General features: G+C 44.8%; 1 protein-coding gene across 1 annotated transcript in view; it reads left to right on the forward strand.

The window, feature by feature from the left end:
• The window catches only part of LOC308305924 (mitogen-activated protein kinase-binding protein 1-like), a gene marked incomplete at its 3' end in the record, with an annotated part of 134,672 nt that overhangs the window by 17,186 nt on the left and 99,925 nt on the right, over window positions 1-17,561 (forward strand). The window contains exon 2 of the mRNA XM_080750821.1: window positions 12,376-12,467. Coding sequence (XP_080606947.1) covers window positions 12,376-12,467 — 92 coding nt within the window. The remainder of the gene's footprint in view (window positions 1-12,375; window positions 12,468-17,561) is intronic.

Here is a 17,561-nt window from a genome sequence, read left to right on the forward strand (position 1 = left end):
TGCGTTGTGAGTTTGTAAATTGTAACATTGTCACTCTTGTATGATGAACTAGGGCCAATTTAAGAATATACAAAGAAGAGTATATATATGGAGAATTGGAGATACTGTAGTGCTGGGGTTCCCAAACATTTTTGGCTCAGGGCACCCCTATAAATATTATTTTCATCCGAGGCACCCCTACATTATAATTTTCACTCCCAACGCCTTATATTTCTACCATATTTTAGCGATTATGTTGCGAGAAAAACGTTGAGATAATAGCCAATTTGGTTAGAACTGACTGAAAATAACTTTGCACTTCAAGTTTAAAATGATACTAAATAAGTGTCCAAATAAATTCCAAATATTATCAAATTATCTCGCGGCACCCCTGGACTGCCGTCAAGGCACCCCAGGGTGCCCCGTCACCCACTTTGAAAACCCCTGCTGTAGTGTGCAAGGTTCCTACAAGATACCTTTTGGGGGCGTTTTGGCCTTTATTATAGATCACTGCAGAGACAGACAGGAAAGAAGCAAAGAGAGATGGCGAGAGACATGAAGCAAAAGATCGTCGGGAACGGGACTCGAACCCGAGATGCACTGTCGGGCTACATTGGAGCCTGGGTGCCCGGACCGCTACCCTAAAGGTTCGGGCCGACATACGAGTTTTCTGCCCGACAGCGACAACATCAACAAAGATTGTACAGATCAGTGCCTCCTCTGTAAACACTGACGGTACCATCAACACCAGCTGAACTTTAAGAAAAGCCATAACAAAACAAGCTCTTCTTGAGCCAGGATTTGAACCTGGGCCTTTCTTTCCACGTGGAAACCGCTCACTCGAGGGTAAAATCTCATGTATTTCAACGTTTCATTAGCTCGTCTAAGGGTTAGGGTTAGGTGTTAGGGTTAGGTTTAGGCATAGTTTTACTGAGGTTTGGGTTAGGTTTAGGCATAGTTTTACTGAGGTTTGGGTTAAGTTTAGGCATAGTAGCATTCACCAGGTTAACATTCACCAGCGTCGGCAGGTTAGCATTTCATCAGGTTAGCATTCACCAGCGTCGAACTAATGCGAATTGTGTACTCAAAAACAGACAATTTAAAGGGTTCTCAAAGGTTTTCATGTCAAGGACCCCCAAATGAACATGCATTTGGCTGTGGACCCCCGTCTGAAAATGTTTTGTGCCAGGGACCACCAGAATAGAAGATTTGTGTTGAAAAATCCAACCATTTCTGAGATTAAAAAATGATAATTGCGACTGTAGGTTGCAGTTAACTATGAAAACCGGTACATCTTGTCCGTAGAGTCGTAAAGCCTTGACATCACACTGTTGTGACATCACCTCATCAAAGATCAAACCCTGGATATCTGTGACATCATATTGTGACATCACATTCCATCCTTGTCCCTTGTATGTGCCCAAAACAAAAAATGTCAGTAGAACCGCCGATCCAACCAATATGCCCATAAAAGGGGACAAACAAGGACTGAGAGACAAATACTGACATGCACGGACTGGGGTCTCACAGCACACGATTGGTTCTACAGACAGGGCTCTCCATATAAAAGGGATTGTACAGTATATATGATGTCAGACGTCATAGGACTTTCACATAACAAGTAACGGTGTAAGCATGTCTGGGGTCTCACAGCACACGGTTGGTTCTACAGACTCCCAATTTTTCACACGGATAGCTCTGATTCTTTCCTATGTTCTTAGCTGCTTCCCCTGCAGTTACTGTACTTGCACAATGTAACGTTGTATGAAACAGTATTTATTTGTAGAACCGCCGATCCAACCAATATGCCCATATATCCATATACATGGATCTCCATTATACTGTACTAGAAGCTGGGCCGCCCTTCGGGCGGCCCAGCGTCTAGTCGGCGACCTGGCCAACTCGGGAACGATGTAAATAGAGAATGAATGCCCCGCCCTTTAATGCAAACCCCATTATACCTGTTGTCATAGGACCCGTTTTGACCATCTGTTTTCCTGTGTCCATTTATGCCCATATATGGAGATATCTGTATCTGTCTGTCTGCCGGCGTCCATTTTATGTCCATATATGGAGATCACTGCAGATATAGTTCTGGGTCCATTTTATGCCCATATGCCCATATATGGAGATATCTGTCTATTTGCGTCCATTTTATGCCTGCCCCACCCTTTAATGCAAACCCCAATATACCTGTTGTCATAGGACCCGTTTTGACCATCTGTTAGCCTTTGTCCCCACCCTTTAATGCAAACCCCAATATACCTGTTGTCATAGGACCCGTTTGGACCATCTGTTTGCCTTCTGTTAGCCTTTGTCCCCACCCTTTAATGCAAACCCCAATATACCTGTTGTCATAGGACCCGTTTTGACCATCTGTTTGCCATTGTCCCCTTATGCCCATATATGGAGATCTCTGCACACACAGTACCGGTTGCGGAAAACTCTGATGTCAGACATCAGCTCCGCATTCGGGGATTCATTTTATGCCCATACCCCTTATGCCCATATATGGAGATCTCTGCACACAGTACTGGTTGCGGAAAACTCTGATGTCAGACATCAGTTCCCCATATATGGAGATATCTGTATCTGTCTGTCTGTCGGCGTCCATTTTATGTCCATATATGGAGATCACTGCAGATATAGTTCTGGGTCCATTTTATGCCCATATGCCCATATATGGAGATATCTGTCTATTTGCGTCCATTTTATGCCTGCCCCACCCTTTAATGCAAACCCCAATATACCTGTTGTCATAGGACCCGTTTTGACCATCTGTTAGCCTTTGTCCCCACCCTTTAATGCAAACCCCAATATACCTGTTGTCATAGGACCCGTTTGGACCATCTGTTTGCCTTCTGTTAGCCTTTGTCCCCACCCTTTAATGCAAACCCCAATATACCTGTTGTCATAGGACCCGTTTTGACCATCTGTTTGCCATTGTCCCCTTATGCCCATATATGGAGATCTCTGCACACACAGTACCGGTTGCGGAAAACTCTGATGTCAGACATCAGCTCCGCATTCGGGGATTCATTTTATGCCCATACCCCTTATGCCCATATATGGAGATCTCTGCACACAGTACTGGTTGCGGAAAACTCTGATGTCAGACATCAGTTCCCCATATATGGAGATATCTGTATCTGTCTGTCTGTCGGCGTCCATTTTATGTCCATATATGGAGATCACTGCAGATATAGTTCTGGGTCCATTTTATGCCCATATGCCCATATATGGAGATATCTGTCTATTTGCGTCCATTTTATGCCTGCCCCACCCTTTAATGCAAACCCCAATATACCTGTTGTCATAGGACCCGTTTTGACCATCTGTTAGCCTTTGTCCCCACCCTTTAATGCAAACCCCAATATACCTGTTGTCATAGGACCCGTTTGGACCATCTGTTTGCCTTCTGTTAGCCTTTGTCCCCACCCTTTAATGCAAACCCCAATATACCTGTTGTCATAGGACCCGTTTTGACCATCTGTTTGCCATTGTCCCCTTATGCCCATATATGGAGATCTCTGCACACACAGTACCGGTTGCGGAAAACTCTGATGTCAGACATCAGCTCCGCATTCGGGGATTCATTTTATGCCCATACCCCTTATGCCCATATATGGAGATCTCTGCACACACAGTACTGGTTGCGGAAAACTCTGATGTCAGACATCAGTTCCGCATACGGGCATTCATTTTATGCCCATATATGGAGAACGTGGGAAGAATGGTTTAGAGATACTCGGATTACATACATACATACACATTCACAGAGATTTTTCGTTGACTCATGTGGCGTACGTGATGTCAGAGCCTTTTATGAAGTGATGTCACAATGAGTCAGCGCTTCCTCCGGAACAGCCTGATGTCAACAATCAGCTCCGCATAAGGAGATTCCGAACGTTTCGCGCCGGTTTCGGAAAACCGCGAGTCGGTTCTCGAGATACGCGGATTACAAACAAACAAACAGACAGAGATTTGTCGCATTTATAGATAGATGGGTGTCAGTAGGGATGCCCCGATCACGTTTCTTTTGCTCCCGATCCGATACCGATCAAATATGATTGCTTCCGATTCGATCCCGATCTTTCCCGATCCGATCTTTTGGCAAGGCATTAAGAAAAAAAAATCTATTAATTCTATCACTTAGTGCAGCACTGAATCAACAAATTAAAAACAAAGCTTATGAGTAGTGTACCACAAAATAACCATGCAAACTAAATCAAATTAAGAGCAGAATAGTGCAATAAGAACATAATTCTATTACTTTTTTTTACAAAACGAAACAAAACAAAATATTACATTTAAATATCCTGTGTTGAACAAACTAAAATATGTCTAAAACCTCAGTAAACTTCTTCATAATCACATATAGGCCTATAACTGTCTCCAGCCACACGTCACAAACGTTGTTGTATGCCAGGGTTCCCCAATTAGTTTTCGCCAAGGGCCGAATTATGTCTAGGGTACCAAGCCGAGGGCCACCACGCCGCGGCGACGGCGGCGTTCCTGCTACTCCAGCGACAATTCAGATATAGGCCTACTAGTGCAGTGTTTCTCAAGCATTGTGCAGCGGACCTTTGGTGTGGCCTTTGAAATTTGGCAGTGAAGTCACGATTTAAGGACTTTTAAATCCTGTTTAATACCTAAAAAAATCAAATAAAATAGACCTTTACAGCATCAAAAATAATCAACAAACTATATAAAAACTGGTAAAACATTGGCCATTTTTAAAGTTGAAACAAAATCTGCTTGAAAAGTATGCATCTGTAGCAGCTAGTTGACAGTGCAGAGAGACATAATTGCCTTCCTTTGATCCATTAACAAGGGGCCGTTACTACTTATTGGCATCAGCTGCCAGCTGGACACAGAGTCTGACACAATCACCTCCCCTCTGCAGGGCTCTGTGTCTGTCTCATTTCTCCAAAAGCCCTTGAATATGATTGAAAATGATTAAGGATTACTGTGATTATGGTAAGCTTACGTTTCGCATTCACCTTACCTGTAACTTTCACTACTCCCAGATTTAAAAGAAATCCTCGATCTCCGATCTTATAAAAATGGCCATATCGGCGGCCGATCCCGATCACGTGATCGGGCAACACTAGGTGTCAGGGATCTCCATATATGGGTCACTGGACCGATATATATTAATAATGAATTCCGTCCTGCACAAATTCCGTCCTGCACGACCTCGCTCTCTGTTCTACCTCGGGCGAGTTCGCTTTTCGCCTTTAGGCATCTTAATGGTAATAATTGTATTGACGTCAGTTACTTTATTTGTATTTCCATACTAAAACAGAGAGAGTGAAACGTAGGAGCGGTTTGCACCGCTCAAGAATGGATGTACAAGCTTCGCTGTGAGGGTTGTATTATCTGTTATTTTTGAATAGCCAAAGTTTAAAAGATGGATATAGTTGTTAAAATGATTGTGATGCTATATTAACACATTTCTGCTGTGGGGACCTCCTGAAACATACCCAAAGACCCCTGGGGGTCTCTGGACCCCATTTTGGGAACCTATGTAATGATGTCATCACTGTGACATCCCCAGTTAAGATAAATACTCGTTGTGATTCAGTTCCAAACAGAGCATAGTGAGAGATGAGATTGATTTTTCGGGTCTTTGTTGGCGTGATGGCGCTCCTCTGCTGCCTCCAGGTAATCAGAGGCTGCCTTTATTGTGAGGACAAGTGGTTTAAAAGCCCAATTAAAGCATTCATTAGAACTCTCAAGAAAAAATGCAAAGATGAGAATTTGCATTGTCTTCCGCAACGTAAAATATCAGATAAATTCATTACTACATTGCAAGATTTCAGGAAAGACTTTATAAACGCCAGAATTACTCCAAGAACCATGACCAGTATCGCCTCTGACTTCGAGACAAAATGGGCTAATTTCACTCATTCACAGCACACTGACGATGGATTAATTACAGAGTTTGAAAATGTAATGGACTGGAGTTACGATACCCTGATGTCGCGCAAAAATGAATCTGTCTGTGTTAACACGTGTGGATTCCTCAGGCAAGAATTGGTGACATGTGAGGAATTCGAAGACACTTGTACTATAGAACCACACAATTGCCCCCCTGCTAGTGAGTTAGACTGTGGACACTATTCCTGGCTCACTGAGTATGGCGGAAGCTTTGAATTGCGATGCCATATTCCGTGGCACGACTTGATATGGACCGACACGCTGCTACAGTATAATTTCTCCTGGGCCAAATTGTCCAACACTGACGACTTTAAAACGTTGCAGGTCAGCAGTAACTCATCCCTTATAATGGAACATATCAGTATGGAGAAACAGGGAACATATTTGTGCTCGCTGAAGGACCAACACGGAACCATTTTCTCGAACACAAAGTGGGACATCACTGTCGCTCCACCTACCACGCCAGCCCCTCCACCAATGACGACGACCCCACCAACAACATCAGCGACGACCCCACCAACAACATCAATGACGACGCAGACACCAACAACATCGGCAATGACGTCACAGACACCAACAACATCAATGACGACGCAGACACCAACAACATCGGCAATGACGTCACAGACACCAACAACATCAATGACGTCACAGACACCAACAACATCAATGACGTCACAGACACCAACAACATCAATGACGTCACAGACACCAACAACATCAATGACGTCACAGACACCAACAACATCGGTAATGACGACGCAGACACCAACAACATCGGCAATGACGTCACAGACACCAACAACACCAATGACGACGCCGATAATGACGTCATCTCCGACAACGACATCGCTCGCTACGTCATCTCCGACGACGACAGCGCTCGTTACGTCCTCTTCAACGACGACACAGCTCGCTACGTCATCTCCAATCGCAACAACTGCCCCCACCTCAACTCACAGACCGCCAGCAACCACAGCGCGCTCGGATCCGCAACCTGACACGCCTGACCTTGGTGTTGGAGCGATAGTAGCTATCATTATTTCTGTCATCAGCGGGTCAGCTGGGCTTGGCTTTGCAGGAGTGTTAATTTATCGGAGGAGTAAGAAAGTGACGGTGTGATGTGACTGATGTTTTTGGTCAGTGGGCGGTGTCCTTAACCTCTTTTGATATCAAGGAACCCCAGTTTCATACACATTAGGCCACGGGACCCCCAATTAATGCCTTTATATCTATGGGACCACGATCTGATTCTGAACTCTTTTTTTTAAGATTGGGGTCTTTTCTGTCGGGAATTGATCGATTAGATGGACAGGAAACAGGGAGAGAAAGATCGGGAGAGACAGTAAAGATCGTCGGGCACAGGACTCAAACCCGGTCAGGTTACGTTAGAGCCCAGGTGCCTGGACCGCTAGGCCAGCGGTCCCCCAATCTTCACACAATGTAATTTGGGGCCGCCTACGAACAGCAACCATGATGTGGTCCAAGGCCTTAAGGCAGGAAAAGAAAGACCTGGTGTTTTCAGAGGCGGTGAAGATGGACCATGAGAGCTATAAAGGCTGTGGGCCAACAGCAACAAGGGAGATGAACCATTTGGGAGGCCGTGTTCAACGGGGTCATTACGTCAGCACACCCATGTGAAGGATGCCCCAAGCGAGGCTGAGCTTCCTTATCAGGGCCACTGACAGAGGTGACCTGCAAGCACCGCGACTCCCAGAAGGCCATGACCGCGTTCTACCAGAAACTAGCTGAAATTCTAGAGGCAGGCAGAACGGAAGCAAACGGGGCCTGTCCGGGAACAGCATCGATCCAGTTTGCCAAGCACAGGGAGAAGCATCAGAGCAGCAGCAAGAGCCCACGGTACCGCCTGTCAGCTGGAGGCAAGTGGAACATGAGAGCTGACCTGGACCACCAGTTGAAGTTCCCACAAGAGATCACCACAACCTCTCCATACGGTCGGATATCGTGTTTTAGTCCATCTCTACTAACTCATTGGCTGCTCTATCGCAAGTTTCCCGAGCTATTCCCGTTGTTTGATGCCGCCACGCTCTTGTTTCCCGGGCGTTTTTTTGAAATTTTCTTTTTTGATTTTTTTTTAAACTTCTATCTATTAGGCAAAATTGCATGTTTGACCCCCACCACCCCATCTTTCAAACATGGCAGCCGTGTTTGTTTACATTTGAAGAACACATAATGGCTGCTATCTCATGAATGCCAGAACGGATTTCCAAGCAGGTGTTTTTGTTTGAATGCTGTGAACACATGTGGTGCGTGATCTGTGCATGGGCGTGCATGATCCGTGCACTATGGATTACATGGCAATATATGGAGACTTTGGCAGTTTAGCCTGAAAGTATTATTTTTTAAAGGGCAGCGTGTGTGCTAAGACGGTCATCATGGCAGAGCTGACGGCGCCATGGAAGAAGGAATGGAGACTGCCTTTGAGAGAAAGAAGGACAACTATTCAGAGCTGGCAAGTGAGTCCTCACAAGCAGGGCGGAGCACCTTCACCTGCCCAGTGGAAGTCGGGTGCAGAGTTTACACTGGAGCATCCACCCAGCATCTCCTAAAGTCCCTTGGGATCAAAGGCTGAAGAAGGCCCTCAAAAGGGCCTTTCTGTGTGGAGTTTAAATGGAGAGGTGGAGTTTAAATGGAGAGGTGGAGTTTAAATGGAGAGGTGGTGGAGTTTGTCGACAACTAAAACATTTTAGGAGTGCACCTGAACAGTTCACTGGACTGGTTGGACAACGCAGATGTGACTCACAGTAAGGGGAAGAGCAGGCTGTTCTTCCTGAGAAGACTGAGATCGTTTGGCGTGTGCAATAGGATGCTACAGATGTTTTACCAGTCTGTCATGGCAAGTGTTATTTTTTTTGGAATATCTTGCTGGGGTGGCAACAACAGAGCGGTTGACACCTTCAACTTAAACAGACTGGTGAGGAAAGCGGGGTCTGTTTTTTTTTGTCTGTTGTCCTCTTTGCAGGAGGTGGAGGAAGTAGCCAGGGTGCTAATGGCTAGGAAGCTGGACTCCATATTGAACCAGTAAGACTCCCTAATCGGGAGATAAGCGACCGTAGGTCTCGCTAGAAGAGGGCCATGTGAGAAATGAGGGGTGGGGTCTCCGCGTTGCCTTGGCGGACGAATAGGTACCGGCCCCGGCTCTCCCGGACGCTCCTAGGCCGAGTTAGGGCATTTTATGTGAGCTGCAGTGGAGGGGGTCCTCCACTGGGGGCGCCACCACTTTTGCATCCGTTCTGGAGTACCAGGAGTGGGTGGTCCCCGGGAATTCCCCGTGAGCAGCCCCGTGGGGGTGGTCATTTGGTCATTTTTGCACATTTGGTATTTTTTTTACACCTGGGGGTCCCCCAGGGACCTGGGGGTCCCTGGAACTCCGGGGGTCCTTGGAGGTTGTAGTTTGGCAGGCAAGGAGTTTGTGTGGAAATTTTGGCATGGATCGGGCCAACGGTGGCCGAGATATGAGCAGGGCAAAAGTGTGACGTGTGACGTGTGTGACGGACGGACAGACGGACACCTGGTGGAGCTTTCTGTAGTAAGTGCGACCTACGGTCGCAATAACTCCTCCACCTTGAGATCTTCAGTTACTGGAGTAAGAGAGGAAACAGCTGTTTCGCCTACCCAGGACGGAGATGCGAGAGACTGGGAAAGGCTTTTGTACCGGCTGCTCTCAAGCTATACAATGAGACACACAACGGTCGCTTGACAAGGACTACAGTACCTTCCTAACCTAGGACAACTGTAGCTTTTTTTAACTGGAACTATAGTTGTACTGACTCTTATTTAACTGGAATTATAGTTATAATATAATACTGACTCTGACCTCTAAGGACCTTTCCAGGGAGGATGCTCATGTGCGTCTTGCTGTGTCACCCTTTCTTGTTTTTTGTTTTTGTTTTTGTTTTAGTTTTTCTTGCACTGAACAATGGACACTTTTTTGTTTGGTTCTGTACTGTTAGGTTGTGTTAGTAGTATTGAGGATTTTGCTTGTGTTTGACATGGTGGTGAGATACTTGTAGCACTGACTAGCATTGACTGTTATGGACACTTTTGTTTGGCACTCTATTGATAGTTGTGCTTAAGTATTGCTATTTGCTTTTAGAGTGGTGCAAACCGCTCCTATAAGTGGCTGTGCGTGTGTCAAGCCTTTTACCTCAGCGTTTTGCCATAGTAAAATGTGTGAGCGTAGCATAATGTTTGTCTAGTGATGTCATATGTCGTATGTCTGTAGCCTTTTTCCTCAGCGTTTTGCCATAGCAAAATGTGTGTGTGTAGCATAGCCTGTACATCCGAGACTTAAATCCTAGTCTGAAGATGTTATGCAAGCACGACCACCGCTCACTTCACATTGGGTGTGATTTTTTGTTTAAGTATGGCTGTTTCACTTATGAGCGTTGACTGACACATTCACTGCCAAAGACTGATTAATCAATCCAGGTGCTTTTTTTATGGATTCCACTAGGGGACACTGTTGCAAATCAGTTGAGTGTGAATCAGACTATGTAAGTGTTTTTGTAGCTGTAGAACATTTGTGTGTAAAGAATAGCTTTAGAAAATGTGTCTAAAAAGAAAAAAACGCCACTGCCACTGGTCACCCAGTGGTATTGCACAGGCTACATACAGACAGACACACAGACACATAGACGCATACACACACGGTCGCGCTAAGGAGACAGTGTGACCACCGCTCAAAAAACACCTGCATGTGTTGGGTTTCCATACTATAGTCCCTGTGACTGTCTGACCGACGTGTGAAGAAGCAGCTAGTATCTAGCAGCTGTCTGAACAGTCAAAGCATAGCATGTGTCAAGTTGACTAACGTCAATCCTTGACTTCCGGCCAGTGGATTTCAAGATACTTCTTTCTTTGCCGTCTGGTATTGGTATCGGTACCGGTTGATAAGCAGATTTTGTTATCGGATATCGTATTGGCAAGGATAAAATTGGATCGTAACATCCCTAGGTAGCACTTGCAGATCTGAGATGCATTTGCAACCTCTGTGGACTTTGTGCTTCATCACGGTCATCAAGCTTGCGTACACGGAGGCGCTGCTCACCTACGGAGTATAGCAACAGCCGAAGCTGCCGGACGGCCCCTCCCGTGAGCAGCTACCGGGAAGAGAGGCGGTGGGCCCGACGGCCTTCTGGCTGTGTGTCCGTCCGCTGTCGGAACAGCAATGGGTGGACTTTCGGGGCCCATGGGAGCAGCTACGAAAAGCGCTTTAATTGACACCGGGGCAGCAGTGCAGGAGTGGACTGGGAACTAGGGACGGGATGATATGACATTTTCAAAGAAATCGCCATTTACAATATTATCGCGATAGTCATAATATCCCCAACATCCAGGGGTGGAACACATGCCAAGAAATGCTAGCGGTTTTGGAAAGCCTGGTCAGATTTGGCATCACAGTTTGGTTTGGTAATCTCTCAGTGCAACTGAGGTCCAAATTGCTCAGATTGGTTCAGACTGCAGGGAAGATCATAGGAGAAAGACAGCTCCCCTCTCTGCAGTCCATTTATGAGCAGACCACACTAAGACAGGCTCAAAAAATAGTTAGCGATGCTACCCATCTTTTACATGGAGAATTTGTACTCCTGCCCTCTGGCAGAAGGTATAGTGAACCTACATGGAACTACTGTATGTTAGGTTTAAAAAGTCCTTTGTACCAGCGTCAACTAAAATGTTGAACGAGGCTCTGAAACAGCATTGATTGTGAGATTAGATCAACTGCCATTTTGTGCACTGTGTATTGTTGTCGTGTCCCTCTTGTATGTATTTCTATTATGTCTTTTGTCATTGATGTTTTGTGTGTGGCTGCAGCAGGGGTGAAAGCCCAAGAAAAATTTCCCTTGTGGACAATAAGGTTTACCTTACCTTACCTTATCTACAACTTAGGATTCCCAGAAACGAGGCAGGAGGACTGGCAGAGTGATGTGCTGTCTCTGCTATGATTGGCAGGCGCCATGTACTATACATACATACAATTATTACATAATCGTCATAATCACAACGTGTCACAAATTATGTGAAGTGTTGTGAGCTTGTAGATCGGCTATAGGCCTATCCACTTTTTTTAAAGTATAAAGTTGTCAAATATCATTTCATCGTCATGTAAAATGTCATAATCGTGACAGCCCTAGTTGTATTATGACTGAGGACCTACAGTATGCCTTGATTTTGTGGATGTAACTTTGTTGCACCTCACCTGTAATATTTGTAATATTTTATTTGTGTGTGTGTGTGTGTGTGTGTGTGTGTGTGTGTGGTGCGTGCGTGCGTGCGTGCGTGCGCGCGCGTGTTGAGGTAATGAATCAAGAAGCGTTTTGTCACTTTAAGCGCTGAACAGTCTGTTTGGCGAGACATGTTCCACACTAACTGATAACATAAGAGACAACAAGTATGATGTCATTGACCTCTGTGACCTCCCCCTCCCCCCAGGTGACCTTGGAGAAGGTTCTGGGCATCACGGCTCCGGGGAACCGAGCGCTGGCCTGTGACCCCCGAACTGGACTGGTAGCTTATCCTGCAGGGTGAGACACGCACGCACGCACACACACACGCACACACACACACACACACACACACACACACACACACACACACACACACACACACACACACACCGTTTTTAACAACAATGTTGTAATCTTTTTTTGGTTGTAATGCTCAGGGTAAAAAAACATGGCAGGTTGTCAGGTAGACACATCCTATCTCTATACAGTGTGTGTATATATATATATATATATTATTTTTAATTTTTTTGTGTGCTTTCCTTTTTTTCGTAAATTAACATCAAATGATCACACCACGGTGTCACTCAAACGCATCAAAAGTAGCAGATCCACAAGCTCAAACGTTTTTTTTTAGACCCATAGTAGTTACCATTACAAACAGCTAATGTATTTTCAAACCGGAATCTTGTATCTAACATGTGGTGTGTGTGTGGTAGTGTGAACTAAAAACATCAGCGGGTAGTGTTTGGAAAGTGGTAACATTTTTCTCTTTCATACTTTATACAGGAACAGTGTTACCAGATGGGAAATGTTGAATTATCGTACCGGAGGCTCAGAATTATCGTATTTGACATGAAACTATCGTACACGGCCAAAAAAGAGAAATCACTCGCGTAAAAACGTAATTTCACCAAAAAATGCGTCTTTAGTGTAAGAAACGACCTCGTTTTAGACTCCTGCGTGACAAAAACGCATCAGATATGCTGTGTGGAGGCAGGCAACTTCTTGGAGCTTACACAAATAAAAGCCTGAAACTGGTCTGGAAAGATGCAACCAGTGTTTTTAATGCCTCCAAGTACAGATCTAGGGTCAGATTGACTGATTTCCTGGTTTATTTTGAGAAGCCAAACCAGATCCCAGATCAGCAGCCAGGGAAAATAGTGAATTCACGCTCTTTTTGATGATATGCCGAAATTATCGTACATTTGGGCATTTGTGGAATTATTGATCGTACATCGTACAGAGGGTCAAATTATCGTACAAATACGATAATTATCGTACGTCTGGCAACACTGTACAGGAATAACGTGAGCATTATTTTCGGTCAGATATACCACAACGTGTTGCATTGATGTGTCACAATGTGAGCTTGTAGATCTGCTATTTTCAAATGACCAAGATTGATATATGGCTGAAGTGGTTAATGTATGCTTTGTAGTAATATTCCAACTCTACAAAGTGACTAGTGACCAAAGTTTTCATATAAATGTAATGGCGTAAAACTATGTAAAAAAGAAAAAATCACACCCGTGTGAACTGAGCGGTGGTCGTGGAGGCTGCGCAACAGCAATACTGGGTGGGTGCAGCGGGGGTTGCAGTGCAAATGGGCGGGGCCTATTTGGGGAGATGCGTCTTGACCCAAGGAATCCAGGGAAAAAATATTTGTAATTTTCCGACCTACGGTTCCAGAGTTGCGATGCAAGTGGTCCGTTATAGCGCCACCATGTGGCCAAGTGGAAATGCTTTTAGGGATTCGTTGAGTATGCCACCCCCGACCTGTGGTTGAAATTCAGTGTTGACTCGACGTTTTGTTTGTGATTTATGGCTATTGTTTGCAAAACAGGCCCCTCCCGCTAACTTTGGAAACCCGTTACGAACGAACGAAATGGACTATCGCAATATCCCTTGAGTATGTTCATTGCATGGGTTCATAGATCATGTGTACCGTTTTTTGTGCAATTTGAAGAAAATATGTCGGAAAAGGAACAAAAAGTGTGTTTTGGAGAAATTTCAAGATGGCGGAAAATCTGTCCTGGCGCAAATGGGCGTGGCCTATATCGGGAGATGCGTCTTGACCCAAGGAATCCAGGGAAAAAATAAGTTTAATTTTCCGATCTACGGTTCAAGAGTTACGGGGCAAAACGTAAAGTGGGCCGTTATAGCGCCACCATGAGGCAGAGTGATGTAATTATTTTTCGATTCATTCTTAAAATCATTATGAATCTCCTCTCCGAGGTTTGAAACTGTAGCTCCTATGGTTTACGAGAGAAAAATACTTGAAAGTGATTTCTTGCATTGTCCCATTATAAGTCAATGGGGACAATTAAGCGTAGTTTTTTGCCGATTACGTCGGCATGGTAAGGCGGATCGGAACGAAAGGTAATAGAACACCATTCCCGGCCGAGCCGCACATTTTGATGTATATATTGCGCGAGTGGCGTAAATGGTGCGGCACTAGTTACGCGCCGAAGTCCAGGCTACATACACACACACAGACACACACACAGACAGACAGACACACACACCCACACGGCCACGTATAGGAGCGTTGTGACCACCGCTCAAAAAGAAAAAAAAAGGACATGGAAATACTCCATTAAAGTGAATGTACTTACTGTAGTTACTTTACACAGCTGACAGTCTGTCTGTGAACTCGGTGCTGAATGAACCCACTGTGTACAAACAGAGAGCTTATATTTGGGGCCTGTTTGGGAATGAACTTTTACAAGGTTCTGCTTTGTTATCACAGAGTCTACTCTTTGAACTAATGGGCAAGTGGAGTCACGTCGTTTGTGTTTGTGTGGCTGGCACTGCTGTACGAAAGCATACTATTATTAAGTTCCTAAACCTTGTCCAAGGTTGAGGTGTGAGCAATGCTCTTAGTTCATTATCCCAGTGTTTCTCAACCACTGTGCCTGGGGACCTTTGGTGTGCCCCTGAGAAGGGTCAAGTGTGCCCCTTGAAACTGCTTGAAAGCCAGTATTGTATTTATCAATTTCAAAATGAATTAAACTACTGAAAACAGCCGATCTACAAGCACACAACACCTCGCGGTGCAAGGCTGTTGGTGCGACAGCCTTGTATGATGAAGCAGGGCTTTACTTTGCGAAGAAACATACAAATTTGAAACTTGGAGATGCAAGGTTTCTTCCCGACAGTGACGATATTTACACCCCCGTATCATGTTGGTGTGCCCATGGATTCTTGGGACATGAAAAGTGTGCCCATGCAGAAAAAAGGTTGAGAAACACTGCATTATCCAACCTGTGTTATCAGGTGTGTGCATTGAAGTGAACTATGGGCTCTGGGCGACACCACCACGTTTTAACACGATTGTTCTTATATTTTGACGCTTGCTTTGGCAATGCAAACATATGTTTTCTCATGCCAATAAAGCTCCCTGGAATTGAATTGAATTCAATGGATACAATAACAATCCTTTTCTGAACCATGGACCTTGTAAATATGACCAAATATGGGCGTTGAAAAGCACAGTGAGTTGGAGCACAGCAAATACATTCTGAACGTTCACTTTTTAACTCTGTAGCAATTCAACAGGAATAATCAAGCTCCCTCATTGTATAACAATATATGATATCTCTGAAAAGGCATTTTGTGGAGACATTGTGTCGTCTAAACGATATTTATCACCATATCGCCCAGCCCTAAGCTCTAGTGGTGCTGTATGTTACAGTAGCAGAGGTTCTACTGTAGGTGTACTGGTGTAGCTCAGCTCTACTGTCAGACTCATCTTTGAGGAATGTACAACATGTTGCCAACCATGTGGGAATTCCTTCTCCCTGTCTCCCAAGTAGAGCTCTCTCTCTCTCTCTCTCTCTCTCTCTCTCTCTCTCTCTCTCTCTCTCTCTCTCTCTCTCTCTCTCTCTCTCTCGTGTGTTGAGGTTAAAGCTGTGTTATTTAGAGAGACAAAAGTGCCAGCTCAGCGTTGAGAGAGAGAGGTGTGAATGATGGTCTGTTGTTGTGGAGGAGAAATGCACTGCAGCCATCTCTTTCTGTGTGTGTGTGTGTGTGTGTGTGTGTGTGTGTGTGTGTGTGTGTGTGTGTGTGTGTGTGTGTGTGTGTGTGTGTGTGTGTGTGTGTGTGTGTGTGTGTGTGTGTGTGTGTGTGTGTGTGTGTGTGCGCGCGTGCGCACCCCGCCTTATGTAATGTGTATATAGCTAACATGCGCTCCACACCAAGCTGCTGGTGGAATGTCACTATTTCTGACACTGTCTCTCTCTCTCTCTCGCACGCACGCACGCACGCACGCACAGAGCTTTAAAGAATAATGACATAATAAGATCAAAGCCACCATGTGAGGCAGAGGGACTGCCTTGCAGAGCGTGCACGTGTGTACACACACACACACACACACACACACACACACACACACACACACACACACACACACACACACACACACACACACACACACGCACACACCTCAGCATGGTGTTGTTCCACACATGTGGCAACCAAGGTCAACAGCAGGTCCTCACATGTCTCTCACACACACACACTCACAGGCTGGTCATAAAAGCAGAGCATGGCTTATACAGTACCTACAGTGCTAGGGCTGTCACTGGAGACAGGCAATACTAGTAAGTAGGGCTGTCACGATATGACATTTTACATGACGATTAATTGTCATTCAAATAATTGGCGAATAACGATTTAATTGTGTTTTTGTCGTTGATAATTACATTTCTGTTTGGCTTTTAGTCTTTGAAGTTACATATGGTAGATATGATACATAACCTAAACACACAGAAATACATTACTGACATATTTGACGACTTACTACTTAAAAAATAACATTGATAGTGGAAATAGCCGATCTACAAGCTCACACCGCGTCGCGACGCGTTGTGAGCTTGTAGGTCTGCTATTTCCACTATTTCTGAAATTCTTTCAACATTCACGATTATGACGATTATGACGAAATAATTGCGATAATATCAAATAATCACGATTAGACGATTATGTAATAATTGTGACAGCCCTACTAGTAAGACGCCAGGGGAACATGCGACCTCGCCCTAAAAGACGAGGTCGCGCCAATTCTTGGCCATCTGGCCAGTGATGTTACGTATATCGGACCAGTTACCCATAATGGAGAACCCTGGTACCCATACAGTATATGGAGATCTATATTATGCCAGATTTGAGGCATATATATGGTACATCCATTTTATGCCCATACATACACTGTCTGAACCAGCCACACAGATATGGCATTCCCATAATGAAGTTAGATATGGGCTTAATATTGATGACATCAGGGATCTCCATGTATGGGCATGAAAGAGATCCCTATCTGCAGTATCTGGACTTTTTTTTACATAGGTGATGTCACATTTGATATCACCCGTGATGTCACAGTGATGTGTC

Source organism: Nannobrachium achirus, assembly GCF_963921795.1.
Source record: "Nannobrachium achirus genome assembly, chromosome: 20".
In the NCBI taxonomy this organism is placed as follows: Eukaryota; Metazoa; Chordata; class Actinopteri; order Myctophiformes; family Myctophidae; genus Nannobrachium; species Nannobrachium achirus.